At 33.0% G+C, this 13,245-nt stretch overlaps 1 protein-coding gene across 2 annotated transcripts in view; it reads right to left on the bottom strand.

Annotated features, from left to right (window-relative positions):
- LOC118191151 (leukocyte receptor cluster member 8 homolog) overlaps positions 1-13,245 on the bottom strand; it is an 84,040-nt gene that overhangs the window by 46,315 nt on the left and 24,480 nt on the right. For both annotated transcript variants that reach the window (XM_085814020.1, XM_085814021.1), the window contains exon 4: positions 9,885-9,930. In XM_085814020.1, coding sequence (XP_085670146.1) covers positions 9,885-9,930 — 46 coding nt within the window. The remainder of the gene's footprint in view (positions 1-9,884; positions 9,931-13,245) is intronic.

The raw sequence follows: 13,245 nt of genomic DNA, 5'->3' as shown, positions 1-13,245 counted from the left end.
TAATGGACTGCTGATGTAACTGTCCTAGATATTCCAAACGGAATCTTGCTCAAAGTTGTTCTCTCACCTTTTGTAGATACTTAGCTCGTTTACTCAGTTTTTCCTTATCCACTGTATCGATATCAGGTACTCCTGATTTGGAAATCTCCCGCAGGAACATTTCTGGAGTTAATGGGGATGAATCTTCAACGTCTTCCAACACGTAGGTAAGTGGCCTAGTATTGATTACTCTCTCACAGTCGCATAGTACTGTAAGCAACTCCTCGTAATCCAGGGCAGCACGACCTAGAACTTTTCTCAGAATCTGTTTCACCATTTGAACTAAACGTTCCCACCAAGGTGCGGAGGGAGGAATAAATTTCCACCGAATTCTTTGCTCAGCGGCCTTTGATCGTAGACTCTCCCAATCAATTGTATGCAGAAGGCTCTCCGCTCCTTTAAAATTACTGCCATTGTCTGAGTATATTGTAGATGGTCTTCCGCGACAAGAAATGAAACGTCTCAATGACTGGAAAAAAGCTTCAGTTGTCAAGGATGGTACTGACTCCAGACGAATGGCCCTATAGACCGCACGTGTGTTAAGAACAATATAAGCTTTTCGACCATCTTTAAGGTAGAGGGGTCCTGCCAGATCGATACCCGCTATCTCAAAAATATTTGCATCACATACTCTATTTTTCAGCAAAATTCCTAGAGTTACATCACAACTTTTGGATTTAAATCTTTGACATTTAACACATTTTCTAATGCAGTTTCGTACTGTCTTACGAGTCTTAAGGATCCATTACTTTTCCCGCAAATGAGACATCACCATAGAAGTACTAGCATGCAGCAGCTCATTATGTGCATTCATTATTAGTAATTTTACTACTGCATGATCAGATGGCAAAATGACAGGAAACTTAAAATCATCAGTATCGTCGTGATAAGAAATATTGGTTTTAGCTCTGATCAAACCATCACGATCAACTATAGGTCTGAGGTCTTTAATTTTATCATCGTTCATACTCTCAAATGATTCTCTTTCAATCAATAACATAAGAGTTATCTCAGCTCTTTCAATTTCTGAAACTGACAAAATTTTGGAGGTTTCGTTTGTAATTCTTCGTAATTTACAGTAAAACCTAAGAATCCAACCTAACATGCGTACAATTTTCTTTATGGATGAAAAGTACCTGTAATACCAATTGTCAGGTTTAGAATATTTGTTAAGAGTTGTCAATACTGATTTACACCTTTCTGAATTTATGATCTCTTCGTCTGGCAAATTGGTGCCTCTTGACCATGACAATTCTGGTTCTAACAGCCATGATGGGCCCTCCCACCATTTCGACAGCAAAAACTGTTTAACTGAACAGCCTCTAGAAGGGAGATCGGCAGCATTCAGCTCCGAAGTGATGCCGCCAATCTTCTATTTTTGTAAGTGTTCTGATTTCTTAGACAAGATTCCAAACGAAAGTTCCCCCATCGTACGTCTTGCTGGATCCAGCACAAAGCGGATATTGAGTCAGTCCAGAAGAATGTTCTTGAATATGGCATGTTCAAATCTGAAGAGACCATATGTCCCAAGCGTGCTCCGATTAAGCAGGATATTAATTCCAAACGAGGAATGGATGTACTCTTTAAAGGCGCAACTCTAGTGCGTGCTTGCACAAAATTTAAATAAACCTTATTTTCGGTCTTCACTCTTAAGAAAATACAGATAGCATAGGCATGCTTGCTGGCGTCGCTGAAAACATGAAGACTTAGATCTCCGTTAACCGATCTGTCAATATTAAGCCATCTAGGAATTTTGACATCAGACAGCAGTTTCAGTTCTTTTCTAAATGTTCTGGCAATTTTTGATCCCAATTTAATCGTAATTTCCAACACTCTTGCAATATCACCTTTGGGAACAGGGTAACGGGAGAAAGGAAGCCTACTGGGTCAAATAACTTATGCGCGCAAGAAAGGAGTGTTCGTTTACTCGCGACAATCTCCTCTTTCTTTAGTGACTCAATTTTACAAGAAAGAGTATCATCCTTCAAATCCCAATTTAACCCTAGAACGCAAACGAATGTATCTAATTTAGAGTTGGGAATTATTTCGGTTTCACAATTCGACTGTCAGCCTTTAAGATTAAACTTTCCCAGTGTCAATAACATTCTCGATTCTAGTACAAATCTATTCAATTCTTCAACATTCTTAAAACTAGTCAGGCAATTATCAACATAGAAGGACTCCTTCAAAATATTGGCTGTAGCTGCAAACTGATCTGGGGCACGATTTAAATGATAGTTCAACATAGTGGCTAACAAAAATGGACTACAGTTAAGCCCAAAAACCACGCGACAATGTCTGTAAATTTTAGTATTCTCTTCTTCTGCACCTTTCCAAAAGAAACGTAAATAATCTCTATCCTTCTCTCTTATACCAATATGCAAGAAGGCTTTCTCAATGTCTGAAATTACTGCAACAGGATATTTCCGAAACGATTCAACAATGTTGGAATTTTTTCTGTTAGGTTGGGACCTTTCTCAAGACAATCATTTAAGGAAAGTTCTCCTTTGGCGTGTGCCGAAGCATCAAAAACTGGCCTTACTCGCGTAGTTTCGCTAGATTCTTTAAAAACAGGCCTATGAGGCAAATAGTGCTCTCTATCTACTTCGCCTTCTGTTACCTCTTCAATAATTCGTTCCTTCAACCAAGTATCAAATACTTCCTGATAAACCTTAATTTGGTTCGAATCTAATAATTTCCTTCGCATATTAGTAAGGCATTTTTCTGCCAACATTTTATTATTAGACAAGCGAGAGGGGTCCAGTACCCAAGGTAATGCACTTTCATATCTCCCGTATGAATCCAAATTCAAATTTTCCTCAAAATATTGCATGGTCTCCTCATGAATTTCAGCTTTCTTTTTAAACTCAACTGGGTCATTTATACCAATAACGTCTAACTTCCACAAGTTTTCTGCTGATCTTTCGTTTAGCAATAAAGAAACACATGCAAGAGAATCATTTATACCCGAAGATTCTTTCGCTGGAATTTTACCCATTAAAATCCATCCCAAACTTGTTTCCATCGCGACCGGACCACTTTGTAAACATTTAATATTTCCGGTGAATAATTTTCCAGCAATATCAGAACCTATCAACAATTTAATGTCACTTTCGTTTTCGGGAGCATTACCCTCTACATCTGACACTTGAATATTTAATTTACGAAGTTCTTTCAACCAAGGACCTTTAGGTATTTTCTTTACATCAGAACAGATAACAGATTCACTTAAACAATGCACACTACATACATATTTATTATCAAGGCTACTCAAATTAACTATATACGAGGGCAATCCCAAAAAAAAGGTCTCCTAGATTTTTAGATATACAAAGAACCGTTTATTTTCTATAATTCTACATCACTTTAAAGATTGCAGAATGCTTTATTTTTCAACATAATCGCCATTTCGGTCGACGCATTTTTGTAGACGCTGTGGCAGTTTTACAATGCCCATGTCATACCAGCTTGCCGCCATGCCCTTCAGGAAGCGTTGAGGAGCTTCAGGAGCATCCAGATGATCCTCCGATCTTTACGCATTTTATGAACTCAACGAATACGAACTCAACAATCTCGAAAGTTGAGGAGCTCCCTCAACTTTCGCGATTACCGGCTGTAAACTCTCTACACCACTTGCGAACGTTTTTGACATCCCCGCACGACTGTCCATACACTTCTGTCAATAGGCGGTGAATTTCAACCGGTTTAACGCCTTTTGCGTTCAAAAATTGAATAACTGGGCGCACTTCGCATGTTTATCAGGAGCTCCATTTCGAATGGCTGCCAAGCCAAGACTGAGCATCCGAGCAAAGCGCCTGCGTGTTTATGTGGTAGCGGAGAAGGCACCACTCACAACAGTGTTGCCAACAACTGTATTAAAACTTTCTCTACGTCCCCAAAAAATAGGAGACCTTTTTTTTGGGATAGCCCTCGTATTTAGAATGCAATTTTTCTTTTGTTTCTATACCTCCGAATAATTTCACTTCACCAACACTGTTACATTTCAAAGAATCTGTAATATCTTTTGTTAAATAACTTCTCTTGCAACCCGTATCTATAATCCCTCTGACTATCCTTTTCCTGTTGCCATTTTTTACCCTTACGATTAATGTTTGTAATAACACATCAATTAATGTTTGTAATAAATGTTTGTAATAACACACTGGAGCTCACGGATCTGCTAGCCAAAACATTGACTTCATTTGGAGCTCACGGATCTGCTAGCCAAAACATTGACTTCATTTTTCGCCACAGGCTCTACTTGTTTAGTCTCTTTCAATTGAGAAAGAACTTGTTGACACATTACTGCCAAATGCCTTTTCTGGCAAATTAAACACTTAACCTTAGACCTACAGTTACGAGAAATGTGATTTTTTCTCAAGCAAAATAGACATGCATTCTTCTTAAATATTAAATCTTTTTTATCCTGATATGTAAGAGTACTAGCTTTAAAACATTTTTCTGATAAATGTGGTTTATCACAAAATAAACACGATTCCTCAACTTTCTTAATAGGAGCATTTTCTTTAAATTTGTCTCCTGTATGCAAATCATTACAAGTAGGAATATTAGACTCATCATTAATGTTGTAACTTTTAGATTTTCTACTTTTATCAAATAAAAATGCGCTAATTTAATTCTCTCTTCAGATATCACTTCATTTTTCAAAAACAGAATAATAGATTCAAGATCGCTCTTACCTTGTTGTGACGAGCTCTCCCGTTCCCTTTCCCACACGCGTAAGATGTCAGGGGGCAGGCAAGATTCAACTAACGGAAAAATAACACTAGCGTATTTATATTCAGTCACACCGACAGATTCGAGAGCACGCAGTTTTGTTTCTAAACTGTCATACAACAATGATAGCGCAAAGTCCTTTTTGGTTGCATTATTATCTATTTAACACAAGATTCAATAAATCCCGAACGTACACTTGTATAAGAATATCTTCACGTCCAAAACGATTCTTTAAATGTTCGATGACTTTCGGATAATTTTCTTTAGTTGTCGGGAAATTCTGCACTATTTCCCGTGCTTTGGATTTGGCAACTGTAGCCTGGATCAAATATACGAATTTCAAATGATCATCTAGCACTGGATCTTCGTGTATCTTACTAAAGGTATTCCAGAAATTCAACCATTGTCATAGATCACCTATAAATTCAATGAAATTTATTTTCGGAAGCTTCAAATTCGTTGCCGTTGTTCTTGAATCAATAGTTCTGGTTTCGTTTACCGGTGCATGAGTCAGCAAATTTTTCTCTATTTCCACAGTGATTTGCTTCACTTTCATCCTGGCTGCTATTAATTTCTCCTTGTAAGTCTCACATGACTCAAATTCTTTAGTATATTCTTCTTGCGACACTTCTTTCGATTTTGATAGGAGATCCAATATTTCTTCATCCAACTGTTGTAGTCGAATTCCTTTATCTTCCAGAATTTCCAGGGATGTTAATAGAACATCACTGTTTAGTTCTGACTCATTCAAATGTTGATGTAGGCTATTATATGCTTTCGTGAAGGCTGCACACAGTGATATTCTTCTTACTTTCAAGGCTTCCATTTCTGCTGCTAAACCATCAAAAGTGTCCTTTACCTAACTAATGCGTCCTGTCGGACGGAAGCCACTTTCTATTGTGGTGATCCACGGTTTGGAAATGAATTCTGAATCAGAAGAGATTCGTGCACTAACCTAGTGCTCCACATTAGAGAGTAAAGAACATCTATGTTATAAAACTATACTTTTATTTACATAGCGAAAACGCACAGCAACATTCTTAACAAAAGCTCATTCTCCTAATAACTCCATATAACAGTATACTTTTTCTTACACTCCGCTTGCGCATGCACATTGACAATTACCAAAGGAGCTTAGCAGATACTGCCATCTGTTGGATAAACTATTCGCTACAGTTGGAAGTGACTTGAACTTCAATTAGAATTTATACATTTTCAGTGTGACTATGAAGAAAAATGCAAGTTTCTTGAAAATCCTACATTAATTGATTTTTATTCGAAGTACGTGACCAAAGACTTCAAGAATTACATACACTCTTCATGTCTTCTAACTTTGGCAGTACCTACATATGTAAACAGCTTTTTCATAAAATGAAAATCCTAAAATAAAAAATTAAAAAAAAAAAAAAAAAAAGAACACGGCTGACAGACATTTGAAGGAAACTTAACGAATTACAACAACACAGATTAAAACTAAAGTAATTACCATCTCCCACCAGTAATGTAATTTTTTTTTTTTTTTAAAATTAAAATCAGTTGTAGTCTTGCAAAACAAACCTTCCTTTTTTATATAAATTTTCTGACTACACTATTTTTTGACAGACTTGTGGCCTATGGATCTTCATGAATTTATTGATGTGGCCCTCAGGCATGAAAGTTTGAAGACCTATATTCTAAAGCAAGTCTCTTTCATGCACGAAAAATCATTTCACACAAAATATAATTAAACACACCAACATGAACTATTTATGCAGAAAATATTTGCAGTGGCGGGAAACTTTCATTAAACCCCGATATATATATGTGTATGTGTGCAGGCAACCTACCACCAAAAATAATTCAGAGGAAAGCAACACATACTTTGTTAGGAATTATTTAAATATGATAATAGTAAAAAATTTTATGGAAAAATTAAAAATAATAGTCAATAATACAGTGGAATCCATAATGTGGAAGACTATGATTTATATTCGAAAGGTGACAAAAGTACTAAGCAAAGAAATTTTGTAAATGATAATTTAGTAAGTTTTGACACTGGAAAATAATACTCTGCCTAAGAAAAGTATTGTATTACTGAATAAAATTCTATACCGTTTCCCCAAAGAATTAATTTACAGCATATATAATATGATACAATAGCTTAAATATTCAGAAAATTTAGTTTTGTACGAAACTGGCATGATGCTGTGTTAGGCGAGAGAATTAGTGTTAGGCGAGTTTCAGATGCTGTGTTAGGCGAGTTTCAGAAAAGATGATGCGGAAACTTTTATTGAAAAGTATACCCAAGGAAATGAAACATGTATACAATATTGATACAGTTTTTATGAAGCAACATATCTGCAAGGTGTCGATTCATTCATAGTGAATGATCTAGTTATAAATGCTACACAAATTCTTTGAAAAGCTAATTGTTTTGTAGAAGGTTAGAGTAAATCTTTATTATGAAATAAATTGTTATTTACTACAAAATTTGGATTACTTCACAGGAATTTATCTTGATGATAATTTAGCCAGTCAAGATGCAGTGATGAATGCATTTACATTGTTTAATGAGAATAAAACTAATTTTCAAAATTAATCATTACAGATCACCTAATTTTTATTTTAGAATTTCAAAGAATAATTATGAAAGCCATCTTTTAAAAATCATTTGAAGAAAAAAAATATTGTTCACAAATAGAATGCCCACCCTCTCCCAAAAGAATTTTAAATGCTGGCCATGCAAAAGTCAGAAAAAAAAAAAAAAAAAAAAAAAATTACTTCACTGAACTAAAAATTTTTCTGCTTAAAACATGTTTCGAAATAAATGAATAATCTCAGAAATATTCTCTTTAATGAGTTTTCTTGATCTTATTTTAAAAGCAAAAGTTCTTTCCTGTCTAAATTATGTAAATGTAATAGTTAAAACTGTACAGCAAATTATGTTATCATTCCAAACACTTAAACAGACACTTGCAACTTAATACATTTGACAGGAATGACCACAATCCATCTTTTATTTAGCCATCTCATCATCATGAAAGTTGCCAAGGCTGCACAACAAAGGTCAAACAAGTTACACAGCATGAGAAAAGAGAAGTTTTTTTTCAATTTTGATAGAAAACATCTTAGAGGATAAATCAGAACATTTTTCACCACTGAATTTCTTAGGAGCCTTTCAGCTTGGAAGTATTTAAATAAGTATTTAAATACAACCATTCCAAATAGACACTATACACTTACAGACATTCAAACCTTCTACAGGATTCTAACTTGGGCCAACAGAAAACTATTAGTTGAAACTTTAACAGAACCAAAATAAGTGAATAATTCCTTCTTTCAAATTTCACAGAAGGAAAACTGTCACACAACTTCACTGTAGCCACAGTAACAAAACTAAATAAAAAAAATACAACTTCAGAGGTACCATACACACACAATGTAATCTGACTCAATAATACAGCATACTACAGTTGTTCTATTTTTATAAATCAGTACATTTTTGGATGACAAGCAGATATTCTTATTGTTCTTCAAATTATTTAGACACTGAATAATTCTACAATACTACACTATTGTAAAAAAAGTTAAAACAATAATATGTTCACACATTAATTCAAACACTGTTGAAGTCTAAATGCAGAAACACTAGATTCGACAGGTTCAATTATCAGCAATTGTTAACAAGCTGAAACTCTTCCCTTTAAAAAAATAAAACCTGACTGTTATCAAGCTGAAACTCTTTCCTTTAAAAAAATAAAACCTGACTGTTATCAAGCTGAAACTCTTTCCTTTAAAAAAATAAAACCTGACTGTTATCAAGCTGAAACTCTTCCCTTTAAATAAAAAAAATTCCAATCCATACATTTCCTCCTGTTCTTCTCTGACATGATAGGTACTTTTGGCCAACTTCTCACATTTCTTTAAAATTACTTAATTTTCAAATATCATGCCTTTTTAATTCAGCTGAATATCTAAATATCCTTACATGCAAATAGCATCAACAGCAGAATTTTTATAATAAATATGATAATTTAGTAAGTTTTGACAATGGAAAATAATACTCTGCCTAAGAAAAGTATTGTATTACTGAATAAAATTCTACACAGTTTCCCCAAAGAATTCATTTACAGTATATATATAATATGATACAATAGCTTAAATATTCAGAAAATTTAGTTTTGTACGAAACTGGCATGATGCTGTGTTAGGCGAGAGAATTAGTTTAAACATAATAATAAAAATATGTCAACAGTTTAATTGCATTTTCAAATGGTTGAAGAATTCCTATAAAAATCTACTTTGTTAGGTCCTTTTTGAATCTGAATATAACATAGAAATTTATAATCAAGGGCAGTATAAAATGCAGCTCTAATTAGAATTCTAAGGATGAAAATTTAAGAATTAATTAAAAGGATTACAATACATTTAGATTCTAAATCTAATACAATATTTGGCACTCTTCTGCTGTATGCACGAGTACACATACAAACATACATATATACATACATATATGAATCCATACATCTCTGAATCCAGTCCTGATAACAGAAGAGTACCTAATATTCAACCAATATGATAAAACATATTCTAGTCCTTTCAGACTACGAATATGAAAAAAACGATTGATATCAACCTGGCTTACACCGGTTTGAACACGAATCCTGTAATTAAAAGCCGAACAGACTTTTAATTGTTTATGAAACTGGGAAAATTATTAAACTGCAAAAAACAGGCCCTGATGAAACCATGTCCCTCTCCCAAATAACAATCTCAGATCTTAAATTTGCATCACTGTTTTGCAAATTAAACATGTTGAGAAATTAAACTAGTAGACCTTAAAAGTCAGGTTCAGCTTGAGTACGAAGTGTTAATGAAATTATTTATATACTAAGTACCCATGGAATAATGCACAATATACAAATTTACATTTACACATACATTGTTGAAATCAATATTAGGACAGATTAGAAAGTGTTAATGGAATACCAATATATAAATTCACATCCTTTGCAAATACATACATAATTAAAATTAGTATTTTCATGTCATAGTAATTCAAAAACTGAACAGGATGTTGTTCACTCATATAGATCAAGATTATCCATAAAAGTATTAGTATTACTTACATAATTAGCATGATAAAAACCATAATTAGTTGGGTAGCCAGTATACCTGTAATGTAAAGGAGGAAAAAATTTTATAAAACATAATTAATGATTAAAATCATAAATCAGTAAAAAAACCCTTTATGAAATAAACAGTACTTCAAGGATTAATTCTAAAATATTAAATTTAGCCTAGCATCCAAGTTTATAATAAATAATTATGCTGCAGTACTAATTTTATTTATTGAATTTTTTAAATTGCTCATGGCATAGTTCTTACAATAAATGGTGCAACTTCATTATTTTATTACTTGATTTAAATTCTTAATTTCTGTGTGACTGAAGTCATGAAATATTTGAAATTTGCCTTGGGTTCTATTTCTAGTATTTTAATTAACTGTTTCTAGTCTTTGTTTTTAAGAAGGTCTCTTCTCACCCAACACTTTACTATAAATAAATACTCCAATAACTTTAATGTGTTGTGCTATAATTAATTAATTCAAATCTTAATATCTGGTGTCATATTTCAGGTTCAAGTAACATTTCAAAAGAAAAACATGCTCTGTTTATGTTTAAACAGTCAAAGAGAAATTGTCATGATTAATTTTTGACATTTTCATTACATCTTTGTTAAAAGCTGATTAACTGTTTCTAATAAACTGCAAATGAGACATAAATGGAATGCTGAGTTTCCTGGTGACCAAATAAAGTCAGGCATTAAATATTCTTCAGAATATTGTTAGCTTTCTCTTGTGCAATTGTTAATTTCTGTGAACCCATCAATTTAATTTAAATATTAAATAAAAAAATATAAGCATTTAAACTGACTGACTCTTTTTATAATGGCATGCTAGCCATTATAAAACTAAATGCATGAATATATAAACTAAATGCATGAATAAGATTATATGGTTATTCTATGATTGCTGGTATTCCTTTTACTAGATACTTTTGTTGGGTGGTAGTTTCTACAATTCATGGTAGTTCGATAGAAAGGTTTCTTTTGCGGTTAGCTTGTAGTTAGTGTCAAATGTAAATAATATATAATATCAATGTATATTTATATATTGATAACAGCAATTTGACCAATTCTTAATAAGTTTCAATGGCCGGAGTGAAAGAATCAGCTTTCCTGCCTTGCTCACATTTATCAACCCTATAAAATATTATATTAACTGTCAAGAATTTCAAGATATCTTGGTTCAAAAAACATCAAGATACATGAACACTACGAATCAGGTTTCTAAGCTGCCAAGTTTATTCACGTCTAACACACATTCAACTGGCGGTGAAAGATCCAAGAACAAGAAGTATAACATCATGAAAGATTTATGCCCTCTTTGGCGATTAAAATATATTTCCACGTAAAATTTCTTACACACTGGGCCCGGTTGAACTGTAGTTCAGAACAATCAAGATTATCAGTGACATGAACATTTTCAAGAATCATTATGCATTTCAATACAAATTCAAGTTTTTGTAATCACATAAATATCGAGAACATGTAAACTTACCATATGTTTCAAAAATATCAAGTAAATCTTCAAGAATTATTTTCATAACATTCCTATTCAAGCATCAGGATTTAAATCAAGAATTTATATAACTCAAGATATTAAACAAATGATTTCAAAATCAAGATTATCATAACTCAACTAAAATACTAAAATTATTACAAGAAACCTGTCTTTTTTTTTTTTCAGAATTAAATTAAAATTTTAAATACACTTATACATTTCTACAACCTTAAAATTTTCTAATATATACATTTCTTTAAATATTATATATACAATACTTTAAATAGCATTAATCATAGATGCAACAGTATGTAGCATTAAGATTACGTTTTCAGGAAGAAAAATACGACAATATTAATACTCTTAGCACTCTAAATTTCGATAGAGGTAATGGTGCTATGATTTGTCGCATCGGTCAGGAATTATAACAGTGACACAGTACACAGTTTCTTATAACATGTTTCACATTTTGTCTGGATCTAATTATCCAGTGCTTTTCACGGAGGAACATGAGAGTACTGGCTACACCAGTATGAAGAACTCATTCATGTGCATCACGTACTAGAAGATCTGTTTTGAAGGAATAATTATAGGATGCTTTTGATGAAAACTTAAAGTTGATTTTTGTAGTCTTCTGCCTACTAACAAAACTCTTTCCTCACTTAGAAAAGGATTTAGTTCATAAATGTTTGAGCTTTTCGAAATCAACTGTCCAGACTTTAAACTATTAATTTCATCAGAAAAATGTTCATATTGAACTTATTTTATCAAATATAATTCTGCGGCAAAAAGTTCTTCTGCTATCAAGGGTCCAGTTTTCTTGTCAGTTTTATTTTTCAGATAGTGAATAAACCTAAATATCCATGCAGTCACTCTAATAGCTCTAATTAATTTACTATAATTTTCAAAATTCAACAGAGAATTAGATTTTTTTGCAATAGACGGCAGTATTGTAGTATTATTTATACACCATTTCCGCTCTAATTCAGCATCAGAAAACTCCGTTGTCACGATAAATTTACTAGGCCAAGCACTCACTGATTCAACTAACCAGTCTAGACCAGACTGCCATAAACTTGAAAACAACAAATATTCGGCTGAACATCCTTGAGATAAAATGTCCGCTGGATTGGACTTCCCATTACAATGTCTCCAGTTATTTGGGTAAGTTAATGATTGTATTTCAGATACTTGATTTTTTACAAACATTTTCCATCGTTCAGGAACACTATGAATCCAGTGAACCACTATCATACTGTCAGTCCACAGGTAAATATTTTCTTCATGAATTGAAAACAGCTCTTTTAAATGTTTAGCAAGTCTTGCTGATGTTAATGCTCCTAGCAACTCTAACCTTGGAAGTGTGAGTTTTTGTTTTATTGGCACAATTCTAGATTTTGCCATAATGAATGCTACCTGTCCTTCTTCAACTGACCTAAAATATGCAAATGAACCATACGCTTTAATAGATGCATAAAAAAATAAATGAAGTTCGATATTCTTATTTTGATTCAATTTGCCGGGGAAATATTCTCGAGAGATTTCAAATTTCTTTAACTTTTCAATTTCACCGCTCCACTCGGACCACAACTGCTTACATTCAGTTGGAACTTCATCGTCAAATTCTAAACCCAACTGCCAAAGGTTTTGCATTATCAATTTTGCACATAATACAAATGGCGCCAAGAAACCTACTGGATCGAAAATAGTAGCAGTCATCTTTAATATATTTTTTTTTTTGTGGTTTTTCTACAACTATTTAATGTTTCGCACAAGTTGTCTATGTTCAAGGAAATTACATCTTTACTCGTACATCAGTTAAGCCCTAATACTTTTAAAGAACTATTTAGTTCATTTTCTGATTT

The sequence above is a fragment of the Stegodyphus dumicola genome, chromosome 3 (assembly GCF_044657685.1).
Source record: "Stegodyphus dumicola isolate Sdum_Otavi_A_Nest chromosome 3, ASM4465768v1".
Classification (NCBI taxonomy): Eukaryota; Metazoa; Arthropoda; class Arachnida; order Araneae; family Eresidae; genus Stegodyphus; species Stegodyphus dumicola.
The sequence above is the reverse complement of the archived record's forward strand: the minus strand, read 5'-3'. Positions and strand labels throughout refer to the sequence as shown.